This window comes from Pelodiscus sinensis, chromosome 1 (assembly GCF_052426305.1).
Source record: "Pelodiscus sinensis isolate ZL-2025 chromosome 1, ASM5242630v1, whole genome shotgun sequence".
NCBI classification, from domain to species: Eukaryota; Metazoa; Chordata; order Testudines; family Trionychidae; genus Pelodiscus; species Pelodiscus sinensis.
The window spans coordinates 349,043,965-349,062,501 of record NC_143052.1 but is presented as its reverse complement, the minus strand read 5'-3'; the positions used below and the strand labels follow the sequence as shown (position 1 = coordinate 349,062,501).

At 49.2% G+C, this 18,537-nt stretch overlaps 1 protein-coding gene across 1 annotated transcript; it reads left to right on the top strand.

Moving 5' to 3' along the window:
- The first annotated feature begins 12,578 nt into the window (after positions 1–12,578).
- LOC102462509 (olfactory receptor 52K1-like) lies at positions 12,579–13,631 on the top strand. Its single transcript, XM_075921242.2, has one exon. The coding sequence runs from the start codon at positions 12,579–12,581 to the stop codon at positions 13,629–13,631; it is 1,053 nt and encodes a 350-aa protein (XP_075777357.2).
- Positions 13,632–18,537: the final 4,906 nt, after the last annotated feature.

Below are 18,537 nucleotides of genomic sequence, written 5' to 3'. Positions count from 1 at the left end.
CAGGTAGTCCTGTGACACCTCTACTTGTTGTTTTTAAAGTTATAGACTAACATGGTTACCCCTCTGAATTTACTGTTAGGCTATACTTTCCCTTTCTGAACAAAACTTTTCTTCTCTTCCCGTTAAGACCTCTCTGCTGCGGACAAAGTGAAACACACTCATTAGGGGTGGACGTATTTTGTCGGCAAAAGTACCAACAAAAAGCATTCACCTGTACAGACTTTTAACAACAGGATTGTGTCGAATAGATGGACCGTGGTCCCTACTCTCCTCCTTAAGATGTGCCCCCCTGCCAGGGTGTCACAGGAGCAGTGTAACAGGACCACAGTTTAAAACAAACCAATGGAAGTATTTCTTCACACAACACACAGTCAACCTGTGGAACTCCTTGCCAGGGGAAGTTGTGAAGGCCAAGACATTAACAGAGTTCAAAAAAGAACTAGATAAATACATGGAGGTTAGGTCCATCATTGCTTATTTAGCCAGGCTGGGCAGGAATGGTGTCCCTAGCCTCTTGTTTGTCAGAGACTGGGAATGGGTACCTGGAAAGATCACTTGATTCTCTGTTCCGTTCACTTCCTTATAGGGCACTGGCATAAGGCACTGTCAGAAGACAGGATACTGGGGTAGATGGACCTTTGGTCTAACCCAGGAGGACCATGAGGCAGCAGACACTTCAAACACGGCTGCCAGCTTCCCAAGAGCTTCCTCCCGCACACCAGCACATGGGTGGCTGCTTGGTGGGGGCACATCACAACGTGCTTCCCAAGAGACGATTGCGGATGCATGGGGCTCTCTTGTGCCACGTAGGCCCAGCTCCCCACCAGGGCGAGGGTGGAGCCAGGGGAGGTTTGGCTCAAACATTCGGCCAATACGTCACCCGTGAGCTGAGACTGAACCAGAGCCCGGAACGCGCCAGCCCAAGCTGTGACGGCTCTGGGAAGTGGCAGGAAAAGGGGAGGGTGGCGTTGGAGGCTGAGTCAGAGCCCTCCCAGCCAGCTGGCAGGCACAGCCTTTGCTCCCCCACAATGGATCCTGCCATGGATCGGGGCTGCCAAACTGAGACGTGCGTCGGGATCCAAATTTCCCCAGCACTGGCAGAGAGAACCCAGGGTTCAGCTGTCCTGTCCGAAGGCTCCAACTCACATCTGGGCTAGGACTCTGATTCTTGCTCACGCCCCACGTTTGGGGCAGGTTAGAGCCAGACTGTGACAGAGCCGGCCCCACTGCAGAATTCAGATATGGACATAGGCGTCAAAGCCCCACCCAGCCAGGGGCAAGTCCTAAGTGGGACAGGCCAGGGATGATCTGTGGTGACACTATCCCCCGGGGTCTGTGACATCACCATCTGTCACCCTGGTAATGATTGTGGTGTTGCCAGCGCTAACCCGCTTAGGTGGCCCCATCATTGAGTGCCTCAAACTGGGGGGTAGGACCCCAAAGTGAGTCGCGACCAGTGTTCCCTGTAAGCTGAGTGCTTACGCGACCGCCGAGGAGAATTTCAGGTGCCGCCGGGCTGGTTGGCAGAGCGCCCACAGCCAGCCACATGTGTTTCTACTGGTAGTGCACCTCTGCACATGCCTTGGTGCACAGAACAAAATTTATTCTGCACGTGGGTGGGGAAAAATGAGAGGGGGCATTGGTTGTGACCCCTATGAATGAGGTCACCAAGTCTGGGTCCTGGGGTTGAAGCCTGAGCCCATAGGTGCTGAAAGTATGGAGATGAGGGATACGCGGCACCCCCTGACATGAAGTGGTTTCCATCCTATACAGTTTAGTTCAATGTCTTTCAGCACCCCCACTACAAACACTGTTCCAACATCCCCGCCTGAGCCCCCACTGGCCAAGACCAAAGCCAGGCCATGCAAGACTAGGTGACTGCCCCGTGGTCACACAGGAAGTCTGTGGTGGAGTTTCAGGCCTGGGCAGTAGGCTCAGGTTACAGGGCACCTGCCTGGGATGAAGTCCTTGAGCGTCAGCTTTGGCTCCCCAGCCATGAACAGTGGAGCTCAAGCTTTGCCCCTTCCCCCCATAACTGGGGCAGAGAGGTGTGAGTGGTTTCAGGCTTCGGTTCCCCCATGCTGGGGTTGAGACGTCATTTTTGTGGTGGTTGCCATGCCATGAAGTTTGGAACCCCTGCTGTAGTCACGGAGCACCTCTCAGTCTGTAACGTGTTTATCCTCACGCACCCCTGGGAAGTAGGCCAGAGCTATTACCCCATTGCCCATACAGGGAAACTGAGGCACCACACCGTGGCTGCCCCATGGCCACACAGGAAGTCTGGGGTGAAGCAGGGCTTTTCTGGGCTAGCACATTAATTAACCTGAGTGTTAGAACTTCACGGTGCCTTCAGCTCGGAAAAGGGAGATGAGGGGAGCGGCCCACAGGGAGCAAACATCCTGCTTGGAACACGGTCGTCATTAACTAACGGATTGATTGGCCTGATAATCTCGCCAAACGGTCAGCCCTGTGTTATTGCCGCCGCTGATGTTATTGTGGGTATTATGCATTGCTCATTAACTAGCCTCCAAAAACAAAACCAGATCCTGAAATGCTAATGAGCAGAACAAGCTCCCAGGAGAAGCAAAACCTGCCTTCCTGCTGCTTCAGGGGAATGCGCATCCAAGCGTGGAGTAAGGGTGACATCTAGTGACCAGAGAGGAGCATTTCAGCATCTGCAGCCTTTTCGTTTTACCTGTGCAAGTTATGGCCTACGGTTTCTGAAATCTTCACCCCCCCACGTTAGCAGAGCTGATGTGCTGATCTTTGGAGATAGGGCTGCATACGGCTCACTGGACCAGGACAGCCGGGGGGGCATATTAAAGATCTCCTGGCACTTTTCACTGGATGAAGAACCGGCCCTGCTGTTGGTGGCCAAAATGATCACACTGCTCGGTATGCACGTGTGTGCACACACACAAACACCCCCGCTATGTACAGTGGCTTGCCCTCCTCCACCCCAGCAGTGGCTGCCTCTCTGTGCTGCTGCCTGGATAAACAGACCTTCTCCTTCTGTTCGGACGAGAGGGACCTGTCTTAGAAACATCAGAACATAAGAACGGCCATACTAGGTCAGACCAAAGGCCCATCCAACCCAGTACCCTGTCTGCCGACAGTGGCCAATGCCAGGTGTCCCAGAGGGAGTGAATCAAACAGGTAATGATCAGGCCATCTCTCTCCTGCCGTCCATGTCCACCCTCTTAACAAACAGAGGCTAGCGACACCATTCCTTCCCCATACTGGCTAATAGCCAGAAAAGGAGACTCTGGATGTGTCTAGACTACACCTCTCTGTCGACAGAGAGATGTAAATTAGGCACATCGAAATTGCTAATGAAGCAGGGTGTTTTTGAGGAATACGGGAACTGTCAAAAAAGGCTTTATTTTCAACAGATCCACATCTAGACAGCAGGGGTTTTTTTTTTTGAAAAAACTCCGTTTTGAAAAAAAGTGGCAGCCATGTTTATGCTAATGAAGTATGGGATATTTAAATCCCTGCTTCATTAGCAATTTTAGTGTACTTGATTTGCATCCCTCTGTTGACAGATGGATGCAGTCTAGACATAACCTCTGAGTCCTAGTGCTGCTGTTGGCCAACGCAATCTGACGGGTGTGAACTGGATAATCCAATGATGTGGCTGCATAATTATCCCCTTCTTTGGAGCAGCCAATCACGGTTCCATCTAAAAGCTTTCATCAAATAAAATAGGTAGTCTCCCTTTTAATAGGCAGCAGGTTTAAAACAAACGAAAGAAAGTTTTTCTTCAGTCAGCACATAATCAACCTGCGGAACTCCTTGCCAGAGGATGCGGTGAAGGGTAGAACTTTAGCAGAGTTCCAAAAAGAGCTAGATAGATTCATTGAGGCTAGGTCCATCAATGATTATTAGCCAGGATGGGTAGGAATGGTATCCCTAGTCTCTGTTTCTCTGGAGGTGGGTGACAGGGGAGGGATCACATGAGGATTATCTGCTGTGTTCACTGGGGCATCTGGTGTTGGCCACTGTTGGCAGACAGGACACTGGGCTAGATGGACCTTTGGTCTGACCCAGTGCGGCTGTTCTTTTGTTCTTAACTTAGAATGTAAAGATGACATTCAAAATGTGAACCGGATGTCATGGGACACAGTGTTGTCCCACCTAAGCCTGCAGAGAGCCTGAAACAATAGATCTAGGAGCAGTGAGAACGACTCTCATATGAATCAATGAGACCAGGACTCTGAAACCTAATGATGACAGTTTCTTTGTCTGCATGGTTAACTCTTTCACAGCGGATCCCTTCAGCAGAATCGTTGTGCTTGTCCGCTGTTATTGGATGTAGGTAGGGGTCGGGTGCGGAGGGAGCAGCTCGTTGCTTTTGGGAGCTGCTGGGGTTAGAGAAATGAGGAATCAGGTGCAAAAGACTTCATGGTGCCCCTACTCCTGCCCCAAAGGAAAAGCATCTTCTCCAAGCAATGGTGTGTGGATGGAACAAGGCTCTCAGGGAGCTTGAGGACAACACACTCCAGGGCTCTCATTTCTACTGGCCTCAGTGTGGACAACATGATGCCCCGAAGCGGCAGTGGAAAGGAGTGGAAAGGCAGTAGGCCAGCCATGTGACAGAATGGGACTTTCTGTGGTCTCCCAGAGGTGCACTCATTTCAAGCGGCAGGCTGTGCAGAGCAAGGGATGGAGAGGACAGGAAATGCCTTGTGTGGTAGCTAACTCAGGCATGTATCTGGTCCCCATGGCTGTGGTCAGGCACTTATCCCCATTGTACAGAGGAGCAGCTGAGGCACAGAGGGGCTACGTGTGGTGCCTGAGCTCATCCACAGCACAAGAACCAAGGCGATGGGGGGCACCTGTGGAAACTGGGTCAGAAAACGTCTGCCTTAATCCCCCTAGAACCGGCAGCCGGGAACAAAAAGAGGGCACTCCTGTTCTTATGGCATGCCCGTCACCATGGTGTCTGAGCATCTGATTCCCTCGCTGCACGAGCTAATCAAAAACCCAGCCCCGTGACAAAAGAGACAAGAATTCATTGCAAAGTCAGTTCAGTGTTTCATGCGGCTAGGGACGCCTGTACCCCTGCCCCCATGGATTCTCTGTCCCCTGGCTTGTGGACTAAGTTAGTCTCCCTGCTGCAGATCCAGCAACTCCTTGCATCATGTGTCCTAATTCACTCCTTTGAGGATCTCTAGCCCATGCTCTGAGCTGTGTGAAGGAGCAGGAGCATCCCTCTATCCTGTTGTGGGAAGGCCCCTCCAAATCAGACACGGGGGTCATTTCGGGCTGCCCATGGCCAATGGCCCATGGGGAAACTGGACATTTGGTTCTCTCTTCTCCATTCCCAGCACAGAGAGTTCACCTGTATCTTGGAATTACCATAGTAGATCAGACCCTACATCTATCTAGTCCACAATCCTCCTTTTCTTCAGTGGCAGCCACAGCTGCTTCCGAGGAAGGCCTAAGAGCCCCACTGGAGGCAGCGGTGAAATAATCTCCCCTTCTCCCCCAATTAAAGTCTCACTGTAACTTCGAATAATTTCTATCATTTATTTCTACTGCCCCAGCCCTGAACCCCACTGTGCCAGGCACTGTACAAACACAAAACCAAAAGGCGGTCCCTGCCCCCAAAGGCTCACAATCTAAATAGAACCCAAGAGACAACAGCTGGACACAGACTGACCAGATGGTGGGGAGGGGCACAATGAGACAACATAGCTCCACCAGGAGCTCTTCAACAACCTGGAAATAAACAAGGCCTCCCACAAAAGAAGTGGAAACCAGGATGAACTGTTACGTCAGAGCCTGATCGCGTCCTGCGTCATAGACCAGTCTCAGGGATGCCAGAACAGAAGGGCCATCCTCCTGCCTCTGCCCCTCCTCTTCCTGCTGAAGCAGCACCCGCAGCCAGGCTGGCAGCTGTAACCTGGCTGGGGAGCTTTGGCAGCCGCAGACCCTCCATCTACAGGCGGGGAGGGAGGCCGAGGACAGCTCCTGGCCTGTGTCCCTGACCTCCCTGCCCAGGAGAGGTGGAGGGCGCCCCACAGCTGCCTACATGACTCATCCGATGGCCAGGCTGAGCACTGCCTCCCAGCCAAAGCAAGAGCCTTGCAAACAGCAGCGGGGAGCCATGGATACCCCACCTGCCCTGGGCACAGGATCCAGAAGGTGGAGACAAGGACCGGGGGCTGTTCTCGGTCCCCCGCATCCCAAAGGACATGGGCTCCCTGGACCTATTTTGGCTTCTGGTTTGGCTGCGGGCAGGCTTCAGGGGGAAGAGGAAGGTCAGGGGTGGGGCCACACAGGGGCAGAGCCTCAGAGGGGTGGGGCCTCTAGCCCCACTTTTGTGAAGGCTCTGGTGCCCCTGAGCAGTAGTAGGTATTGTGGCCCAATAACAGATATCATGTTTCCACAGTCATCAGAGCCCCATGGAACCATGAATTGCTAAGGAGTATCAAAGGAAAGCACAGAATTAGAACGGGCGAGGCACAAGATAAGCTACACCTACAATAGACAATAAGAAGAGTTTCTTTAACTACATTAGGAGAAAGATATAGATCGTCTACTTAGCAGGAAAGAAGAACTAATAACTGGTGACATCAAGAAGGCGGACATGTTTAATGTCTGTTCTGCTTGGCTGTGTCTAGACTGGTCAGTTTTTCCTCAAAATCATCTGCTTTTGTGGAAAAACTAGCCAGCTGTCTACACTGGCCGCTTGAATTTCCACAAGAACACTGACGATCTCATGTAAGATCGTCAGTGTTCTTGTGGAAATACTGTGCTGCTCCCATTCGGGAAAAAGCCCTCTTGCGCAAATCATTTGCACAAAAGGGCCAGTGTGAGACGTAGTGGGGGTACCTGGCTGGTTTCTATGCTGCTGGCTCTGGGGTAACCCCCACTGGCTGCCGTGGGTACCACGACCCAGCAAAACAGGATGAGTCACTATGCAAAGGGACCTCTCAACCGGTATGGCCAGACACCCCCCATGGAGAGGAACAAAGGAAGGTGGAATGCTGCCCTGGCTGGGGGGGCAGGGCTGGAAGAGTGTTGGTTAGTTGCTGGCTGGGAGCATGGAGGAGACAGCCTAGGGAAAGGGGCTGGAGTTTAGGGGCCCAGTCTCCTGTCAGCCGACGGTCAGGGCAGTGTGTGTGTGTATGTTTCCGAGAAAAGGTTTAACTTCCGTGTCTTTACTGCTAGGACCGGGGTCCCATCGCAGAGGGTGGCCAGCAGGCCAACAGACGCCCCGAGTTTATAGGAAGAGCTTATTACACCTTAGATTTCAACTGCTAGAATTCGTAATTCCTTCGCAGCGGGCAGCCTTGGGGAAAGACTGAAAGGTGCCCCAGTGGATTGCGCCATCTGGGTGTGACACAAATCCAAACGCCCAAGCTCTCCCTATATCTGTGCCTAAGACCGGCTGAAGTTCTTTTAAATTGTGCTTGGTTCTGTTACAGCAACTGAAGGAGTCAGGTTAAAGCTTAAACAGTTACAGGTTTATTGAGGAAGCTTATAAATCATATGGTTGCAATGGCTATTGTTCTATTTCTTAACTACTAGCAAAATATAGATCTTAAAAATGGTTACAAAGAAAATAAAGATAGAAAAATAGAAATAATGGTACCAAGTAACAGCTTACTCTTTCTATGTGTACACTTAAGACAGAGGACCACATCCAGGTACAATTTTTACCCCCTTCTGTGCCTCTCGACTCCAGCATGTCAGGCCAGGGCCGGTCCCTCAATTCCTAGGAAAGACGAAAATACGAGGTGGGCGTCCCCATAGAACCTCGGGAGGTCAAACACCTAACCCGACCAGCAGGTAGAGGGTAGAATGACACTCAAAGTGAGTGTGTGCTGGGCCCATCTTATATACCCATGGGGTCACGTATTTCTCTTTCTTGTCTGTCATGCCAAATGAGGCTGGTCTGTCTTTTGTGAGACCAGTTCTTACAAGGGAGTTGTGAACTTAATTTACACTTGTAAGAGAGAATTGAGATGTTTAAATTGGAAGTACTGGGGATTCTTTTCTCAGTGGGAAATTCCTCTCCCAGGGACTGTGTGTGTGTTCGAATCAACATAGGTGCCAGCCGGTGGCAGTTCTCGCAGCCTCAAGGCCAGCTTATTGCCTTAATCGCTCTCTCCTCATATCTATGTTTTCAGCTTCTCAGGATCAGATGAGCCAGCATAGACTATGCTGATTTTATTGCTCCTTCTCTGTCCTGTATGCTTCAGAGAGGCAAATAAGATGGATGTGATGGAGGCGGGCTGTCTGGCCACATCTCCCCCATCTCAAGGGGGCCTGAGGCATCCTAGCCCAGCTCTGTGACCAGATTCCATCTGTGCTGTGCTGTATCCTGGAGAGGCAATAAACTCCCTCTATTCCACCGGCTGGTGCAGTCTGTTTGTGCCATTTCAAGGTGCAGGAGACGGGGGACCCCCAATGCGCCGTCACACTGGTGTCAGAAGTGGGATGCACTGCACCCTGTGGATGGAGCTTCCAGTGGTGAGTGACAAGGCGCAGTAGAAGCAAGAGCCCTGGAGCCAGGCATGCTGGAGACAGAGCGAAGCGGTTCCTGGGAATCGTGGGGCGCTGCAGCACTAGACTGGTGAGTCTGCACCGAGGGGACCAGCGGGCAGATGGCCTACGCCCGACTCTTGAAGGCAGAGCTGGGGAAGCTGTGCAGAGAGAGGGGCTTGCCTGTGCAGAAAGCAACCAAGGCCCAGCTGATTGCCCAGCTGGAAGAGAATGAACAGCCACAGGGCCAGGATTTTGTCCCCAGGGGGAGCAGCCAGACCCCCCCTGAGAGTGTGTCAGGCTCAGAGAGGGGGAGGAGCGCTGGAACCCACCGGAGAGAGGAGACAGCTTCCCCCGGGAGGCCTGCAAGCCGTAGCCCATCTAGGGCAGGGGCCAGCCCAGCGGAGCTGCGGCGGCTGGAGATCCAGCTGCGGATCAAGGAATTGGAAGTAGAGGACTGAGAGAGAAACCAGCCAGGTACCCCCACTACGTCACACAGTGTAAACAGCACAGTACTGTTTTCCGCAAAAAATCCCCGATCGCGAAAATGGCGATCGGGGCTTTTTTGCGGGAAACCGCGTCTAGATTGGCCATGGACGCTTTTCCTCAAAAAGTGCTTTTGCGGAAAAGCATCCTGCCAATCTAGACCTGCTTTTCCGAAAATGCTTTTAACGGAAAACTTTTCCGTTAAAAGCATTTTCGGAAAATCGTGCCAGTGTAGATGTAGCCCTTCTGTTTTCACCAAACCGGTTAATTATGACTCAATGTTTAACACATTTAATATTAATAAGAAGGGGGGAAAAGAACATTAGCCAAAATAGGGGAAAACAGGTTCGAGTATATTTAGATAAATTAGATATATTCAAGTCAGCAAGGCCTGACTAAATTCACCCTCCACAATCTTGGACCATTAGCAATTATTTTTGAGAACCCATAGAGCAATGGTGAGGTCCCGAAGGAGATGAATACATATATTTCAAAAGGAGAACAAAGAGGCTCCAATTTGACTTCAATACCAGGAAAGATACTGGAACAAATGATTAAACAATCAATTTGCAAGCACCTAGAGGACAATAATATTGTTAGGAATAGTCAGCATGGATTTGTCAAATACAAACTAACCTAACTCCTCCTTTGAGTGGGTGACTTGCCTAGTGGATACAGACATAGTCTCGATATTAGTAAAGTTTGGTATTTTGATAGCTTGGTATTAATTAAACTAAATGTATAACCCACATTTTAAAAAAGAAAGGGGCCAAAAAAACTCCACCCTGACTAAACAGCAGAGTAAATGAGGGGGTGAGAGACAAAATGACATCCTTTAAAACTAGACATCACATCCTACAGATAGACCTCTCTAGTCAAGCACTCTTGAGACCTGCCCAGGTGCCGACTGAGAGAATTTTCTGGACCATAGAAGGTTAATATTGTCTAGCAGCATTACCAACACTTCCACTGCTTACTGGGCTGTCAGAGAATATTTAAGGGTTAAATTAAAGCTAAAAAAACAGCACAGAACACTGAGAGCCAGGACTGGTGGCTGTAAACAAACTTTATGAGACCGCGGGAAACTTGGTCACACCCATGAAAAGTGGATATCCAGCACACTAAAATCATTCTGGACCATGGATGTTTCTGGACAAGAGAACCGGACTAGAGAGGTTCAACCTGTATTAAGGACAATAGAAAGGAGCATAAACGCTGGCAAATCAAGTATCGAAGTATAGTAAAGCAAGTCCAAAAAATGTGAAGAGCAACTAGCTAAGGACACAGACTAAATACACAGACAGATGTACATCAGAAGCAGGAAGCCTATCAAACAGTCAGTGGCCCACTATAGGACTGAGGTACTAAAGGAGCACTCAAGGAAAACAAGGCTGTTGCAGAGAAGATACATTAATTCTTTGCTTTGGTCTTCACTGCAGAGGATGGAGAGATTCCCACTCTTGAACTATTTTTAGGTGACAAATCTGCAGAACTGCCCCACACTGAGGTGTCAATAGAGGAGGCTTTGGAACAAATTCCTATCACTTAAATCACCCTCTATACCAGATGTCTAGAGGACAGCTCACGTCACACCAATTATTTTTGAATGGCTCCAAAAGCAATCCTGGAAATTACAGACCAGAAAACCTAACTTCAGTACCAGGCAAACTGGTTGAAACTATAGTAAAGAACAGAAAGTATCATAATGCCACTGTAGAAATCTATGGTATGCCCACCTCTTAAGTACTGTGTACAGTTTTGGTTGCTCCGTTTCAAAAAAGATATAAAGGTACAGAGAAGAGCAGCAAAACCGATTGGGCAAATGGAACAGCTTCCATATAAGGAGAGATTTAAAAGATCGGATCTGTGCAGCTTAGAAGAGAGATAACCACGCGGGGCTATGTTAGAGATCTATGACATCATGACTGGAGTGGACAGAGTGAATAAGGAAGTGTTATTTACCCCTGCACAAAACACAAGAATCAGGGGTCATCCAAGGACATGAACAGAAGATTTAAAACAAACCGGAAGAAGTACGTCTGCACACAACGCACAGTCAATCTGCAGCAAGTGGTCTGCATCTAGTTGTGGGCACTATACTTTTAGGAAAGATGAGACAAACTAAAGAGGATCCAGAGAAGAGCAACAAGAATGATACAGGGTGTCAAAAACCCAGCCTATGTGCAAAGCTTTTCAAAACTGGGCATGTTTTGTTCCGGGAAAAGAAGACTGAAGGCAGATCAGATAAATGCATCAAACGCATTAAGAGCTGTTATAAAGAGGATGGTGATTAGTTGTTCTTCATTTCCACTGAAGGTAGGAGGAGAAGTAAAATGGGCTTAATGGGCAACAAGGGTGATTCGGGTTAGAATTAGACACACCTTTCTAAGCCTTTGTCCACACTATGCTGCTTTTAGAGAAACAGCTGTGTGGCTACAGCCATGTCGCCAAAAGTCAGGCAGTGTAGATTCTGGTTGCCAGCTCTTTTGCTGACAAAATATTTCCACCCCCGGTGGGCAGCACCAGCACTGCTCGCACTGGCAATGAAAGGCCAAGTGCTACTCACATCAGCACTGGTTGTTAGCAAAACTTTTGTCTTGGGTGTGTGGGGGGGTCATTTTAACACCTTTGAGCGGCTAAAATTTTGCCATTCGATTGCCAGTATAGAACATAAGAACGGCCATACTGGGTCAGACCAACGGTCCATCTAGCCCAGTATCCTGTCTGCCGACAGTGGCCAATACCAGATGCTCCAGAGGGAGGGAACACAACAGGTAACCATCACATGATCCCTCCCTCCTAGACTCAGCCTAGGGGTATTTAAGCCCTGCACTTGGCTTCCCATGGAGATTGTGGAATCCCCATCAGTGGCGGTTTTTACAAACAGGTTGGACAAACTCCCGTTGGGCATGGCCTACATTTACTTGGCCTGGCCTTGGCACAAGGGGGTTGGACTAGATGGCCTCTCAAGATCCCTTCCAGTCCCACATGTCTATGAATATTGGTCAGCATGGTCAGCGGTGGCAGCAGCACCACAAGCAACCCTACAACAATAAATCAGACAGCAACAGAGAACAGCGCTTTCTAATGGCCAGAGCGTTGTTATAAACCACTGAAGCTGGATGGGAGAGAACATTGCTTCATGCCTGTGCCAGACAGCGCCCAACCCTCGTATGCCTCTGTGTCAGTGATAATGATGTGTGCTCCACAGGGGGTTTCCAGAGGAGAATAAATACCCTGCGTGCCTGAGCTCCTCTCATTTAATTCCTGAACTACAGGGAGCCTTCTCGCTGCCCTGGCCAGGTGAGCTGGGTCAGCATCATCTCTGGAGAGTTTCCAAGAGCCACTCCACACACGTGCTGGGAATGATGAAAGGATTGTAAGTAAGCTCTGGATCTAGTAGTAATAATGTTGTCAGGTTAGTGGGGCTGAGAACCCACAGTCATGGGCGCATTATAAAGACTGACAGACCCGCTCTGCAAACCAGCCATTCATTCGGCAGCCATTCTAACCTGCCAGAAAAAAACTGAATGTAAAAAGGGGGCGAGCCTGCTGTCTGAGCTCCGCGACACCCCCTCCCACTGCCCAGTCCTAGCATGACAGGAGGAGGACAAAGCCCAGAAGGGAATCTTTCCTACACAGATTTCATCCTCCTCGGTTTCCCTGGACTGCAGCAGTTTCATGCTCTCCTCTTCATTCCCTTCTTCTGCCTTTACCTGGTGAATGTGGGGGCAAACTGCACAGTTATCTACACCATCTGGGTGGAGAGGAGCCTGCACTCCCCCATGTACCTGCTGATCTTGCTTCTCTCCGCCATGGGGCTCTGCAGCACCAGCGCCATCCTGCCGCAGATGCTGTTGGGTTTCTTGGCCCACTCGAGCCGCCTCTCCCTGCCTGGCTGCCTGGCCCAGATGTTTTTCATCTACCTGTTGATCATCATGGACTCCTCTGTTCTCCTGCTGATGGCGCTGGACAGGTACGTCACCATCTGCAAGCCGCTGCGCTATGTGGACATCATGTCCAAGCGCCTCCTGGCGGGGATGGTCCTGGCTGCCCTGATCCGCGGCATCTCCGTGGCCTGCCTCATGGTCGTGCTAGCCTCCAGGCTGCCTTTCTGCCAGTCCAATGTCATCCAGCATTTCGCATGTGAGCACATGGCCCTGGTGAGCCTGGCCTGCAGCAGCACATCCCACAACAGCATCTTGAGCATGGTGATGGGATCCGTCATTATCGTTTTCGATACCTTCTGTATCCTGGCCTCCTATACCTCCATCGTCCACACGGCCCTGCAAATTGCCTCGGGCAGCCTGCGGCGCAAAGCCTTCCACACCTGCGGCACCCAGCTGCTGGTGATGTTCTTCATGTACTCTTCCTTCCTCTCCTCCTCCATCGTGTACCGGGCGGGCCAGGCCGTCTCGCAGGACGTGCATAACCTGCTAAGCGCCATCTACCTGCTGCTCCCCTCCACCCTCAACCCCATCATCTATGGCGTGCGGACGAAAGAGATCAAGCAGCGCGTCCTGAGGGCCTTCGGGAGACGGCAAGTCCCCACTGCTGAGCCAGGTGCGGCATTGCCTGAGCAGGGTGACAAGTCTCCGCCCTGCGCTGCCAAAGAGACTGCGGCTGCTGTAGAGGACATTGGAGGATAGCGGCGTCACTGGGAACAGAGGGACCGGTCCTCCGCAGAAGCTGAGCGCTTTCAATGCCCCATGACCATGAGAGATGGTCAGGCCATACACCTGATCACCAAGCTGACGTTGATCAACAGAGTGGGCCAGGGAGCCATGTTCGTGGACACTATAGGACCGTGCACGATGCGGACCCAATGGTCTCGATACACGTGCCTGCAACCAGCCCCATTTTTTACTATGCACAATCACGCTTCTGACTGTCCACACAAGGCACCAGAGCAGTCCTGCCCCCTATTTTATTTATAGAGCAGCCAACATTTGCTGGGCTTACCACAAACAGCACATGGATGAGGCCTTTGGCCCAGACAGTCTCCATGCCAATTCATTCAATTAATTAAAAATAGGCTCCTCTTCAGATGTGAGGCACAGACAGGCTCCTAGCATTCAGAGAGAAAGTTCCTTGCCCAGTTTACACACGTGAGGAGATGAGACAGAGAGACAGCCCGAAGTCCTAGATCTCATCCCAGGCCACTGCTGTGAACCACGCTTAAAAAGCTTCCACCGAAAAGCCACGTGGCCTGAGATAACTGAAAACAGTCAGGGCTGGTTCTCTTCCCCCGTGTCCCGCACCTCCCCGCGTCAGAGGCAAGGGTCCATGCCCTCTCGCCACACCTGGCTCTACAGCTGTGAACTCACCCTAACATTTTGGCTTGAAAACAGATCGGTGACATGGTCGTCTGTCAGCCTCTGTGCAGCAGGGGCCTAGACAGCTGCATAACCCTGCAGATGGGAAAAGAGCGTTTCGTGTTTCGAGAGTCCAGACAGTATCAAGTGTGTTGTGTGTAATCAGGAGCCATGTTACCCCATCAGTGTTTGACTGGGGCAGAATAGGGGAGCCCTCAGTTTCTCCGGGCTCAGAGATTAAACTTTTAGCCCCTGCCACTATTCAGAATTGTAAGTAGCTCGGCTGATTCACCTAATGCTACACTATGGACAATATGGCTTGTGTACAGTACTGACCACAATAGGGCCCCGATCCTTACTGAAGCTGCTGGATGCTTTAGCAATGTACAAACAAAACACTAATCATCACGCTGCACTGTTGGGTTTTGCTTAAATGCAGGGGGAGGGAGATATTGTGCTTTGTTAAGGGACCCTGGTCAGTCAGGGTATTTTCTTTGGAGTCAATCTCTGAGAGTTTTGTGCTGGGAGGGAGAAGATTGTGTGTGTGTGGGGGGGGTATTTCCCTATTTCATCTCAGCCACTTCTTTAACTCTCTCTCTCTAAAGCAGTCTCTGCATCTTTTACTGCAAGAACCAAGGATGTTTTAAAAATGCAAATCTCTTTGCAAGGGCAAAAGACCAGCTCTGTTTCCCACAGCCACATTGGGACAGCGGTGTCACCAGCCAGCACTGGGCTTTTGTGCCTGTAAATTAAGATGCATTAGCTCAGAGAGAGACACATGTAATGGCCACATTTCGGTTGCCATAAGAGGTGCCTCGGCCTGGCATCGATGCAGGGTGGGTTTTGCCTTGTGTTCACAAACGCATACATGCCTGACAGCCTCTGACCACAAGGGCCTGGCACCATGCATGAAAGTAACCAGATGCACATCCCACTGCCTTCTCACACACTCAACACCATCCCGGTAAGGGCACATGTACACCACCTGCACAGCATTTTGCACGCCCAGTTGCATACCCAGGCTTGTAGAAATCCAATTTATGAAGAACAGCACTGGGAAGTAAACAGTGGGATTTAAATTACTCTGATTCAAAGGGAAGCGGAGCAGTTGGTGGGGTGGGCTATATTTAAGGTCACATCCCTGACCGCAGCAGCAAACCACAGCCTTTACATGCCTGGTATTTGAATTATATGAGAACATATCAACCACACTGGCTCAGACCAAAGCTCCATCTAGCCCAGTATCCTGTCTTCCCACACTGGCCAATGCCTGGAGCCGCAGAGGGAATGAACAGAACATAGTAACCAAGTGATCCATTCCTTGTCACCTATTCCTGGCTTTCGGTAAACAAAGACTAGGGACACCACCCCTGCTCATCCTAATAGCCATTGATGACCTTACACTCCATACATTTATCTAGTTGTTTTTTTAACCCAGTTCAAAAGACCTTCACAGCATCCTCAGGCACTTCCTTGTTTACTTTCTCCACCCCAATCATGATCTGAGAGACCTCTATCATATATCCCCTTTGCTGTCTCTTTTCTAAGATGAATTGTCCCGTCTGTTTACTCTTGCCTTGTACAGAAGCTGTCCCATGTGCCTTTTCCAATGCTAATCTATCTTTTTGGAGATGGTGAAACCAGAACGTCACACAGTGTTTAGGAATGGGGGGGAACCATGGATTTATATAGAGGCAATATATTTTCTGTCTTATTACTTATCCCTTTCTTAATCATCCCCCAACATTGTTAGTCTTTTTTGGAATAATGTTTTCCAAAGTGCTTTACTTTGCATTTGTCAACATTGAGTTTCATCTGCCATTTTGTTGCCCAGTAACCCAGTTGTGTGAGATCCCTTTGTAACTCTCTGCAATCTGCTTTGGACTTAACTATCTTGAGTGAAAAGTCTCAGCGGGTTAAGCTGTGTTACTCTGTAACTGTAAAAACAACAAAGAATCTTGTTCCACTCCAACTCATCTGATGAAGTGGGCTTGACCCAGAAAAGCTCACGACTTACTAAATCTGTTAGTCTCTCAGGTGCCACAAGACTCCTCATTATCTTAAGTAGTTTTGTATCATCTGCAAATGTTGTCACTTCATTGTTTACCCATTTTCCCAAATCAATTATGAATATGTCAAACAGCACTGGTCCCAGTACAGATCCCAGCAAGACACCATGATTCACCTCTCCCTTGTGAAAACTGACCATTTGTTTTTTAACATTTACTGAGCCATAAGAGAACCTTCCCTCTTAAATCAAGTAAGCTTTCATGGGACAAGAGTCTTTGGTGAGGGACATCAAGGCTTTCTGAAACTATGATATAATCACTGGATACTCCTCATCCACAGGCTTGTTGACTTCCTCAAAACATTCTAGTAGATTAGTGAGGCATGATTTCCTTTTAGAAAAACCATGGAAGGACTCTTCCGCTTTCCCGCAACAAATTGTTAATCTGCATGTCTAATAATTCTGTTCTTTACTATATTTCAACCAGATTGCCTGATACTGAAGGTTGGCTCACAAGCCTGTAATTGCCAGGATCACCTTTAGACCCTTTTAAAAAAACTGGTTTTATATTAACAAGAAATCCTGTGACACCTTATAGACTAACCGATTTATTGGAGCATAAGATTTTGTGGGCAAAGACCCACTTTGTCAGGTGCATGTCTTTGCCCATGAAAGCTTATGCTCCAATAAATCTGTTAATCTGTAAGGGTGTGTCTAGACTACATGGCTCCGTAGACGGAACCGTGTAAAGTAGTTTACTCAACATAGTCAATGAAGCAGGGATTTAAATAATCCCCACTTCATTAAAATAAAAATGGCCGCTGCGCTGTGCCAACAATCAGCTGATCCGGCACAGCGTGGCAGTCTAGACGTGGATTGGTCAACAAGGGAAGCCTTTTTCGACCACTCCAGTAAACCTCGTCAACCGATCTGCGTTTAGAGTGCCGTGCTGTGCCAGATCAGCTGATTGCTGGCACAGCGTGGAGGCCATTTTTATTTTAATGAAGCGGAGATTATTTAAATCCCTGCTTCATTGACTATGTCGAGTAAACTACTTTACATGGCTCCGTGGATGGAGCCATGTAGTCTAGACACACCCTAAGGAGCCACAGGACTTCTCGTTGTTTATGCAGATTCAGACTAACACAGCTACCCCAGATACTGATTATGTTAGTTATCCTCCAGTCAGCATTTGAATTCCTTCAGAACTCTTGGGTGAATACTGTCTGGTCCTGGTGACTTGTGACTGGTCAGTTAATCAATTCATTCCATCACCTCCTCTAATGCCACTTCAATCTGGAACAATTACTCAGTCGTCACCTATAAAAATGGTTCAGGTTTAGGAACGTCCCTCACCTCCTTGGCCAGGAAAACAGATGCAAAGAGCTCATTTAGTATCTCTGCATTTATTTCCTTTGAGTGCTCCTTTAGCAGATAGCCACGAAAAGTGGGAGAAAAGGAGATGAATGTGTGGTGAGGCTCTTCAAGAGAGTTTTTGCAATTAAATGGTAAACTAAGCAGATGTACAGCCACTCCCCAACTTACAAACACACCGACTTACGACCATCCGTACTTACAACCAACGTCCCATTAACCCCATTACAATATTTTCAAGTTGAGAACCACGTACATCAAGTTTTTCAAACAGCGCAGGCAGCGTGTTTAAGGGTATTTCCGACTTACGACCAAATTGAGTTACAACCAGGTGTTCAGAACGTAACCCGTTCGTAAATCGGGGACTGCCTGTATATTGAAGCCCCAGCAGCAGTTTATTTGTAACATGTCAAAACCACCCTGCCTGAGCAAGTCATGTGTCCATTAGCTCCACTGCCTCATGTCAAAGCCCAGAAAAGTTGTGTCCAGGGAGCTGTCCCCCATAGGAACAGCGCTATCGGCACTCCTACTATTTATATGGCACCACAGAAAAGACTAGACATGAAGTGCACATTTTTATCCATGAGGGTAAGTTTTCAATGGAAAATTCACAAGGGTCATGATGGAGTCTTCTTCATTTGCAGTCTCTCTAATAAGACTGATGCCTTATTATACAAAATTTGTATCTGCATCCACATCTGCAAAAACGAGCTGCAGACCTCCGCCTCCACAGATACCTACAAATAGTAAGTGGATATCCACAAATTTGCAGGGTTTTTTATACAAAATGGCTACATTAAATGGCACTCTCTTGAAGAAGAACATAGCCAAATAGTCATCGCCACGCCTCATTTGCAT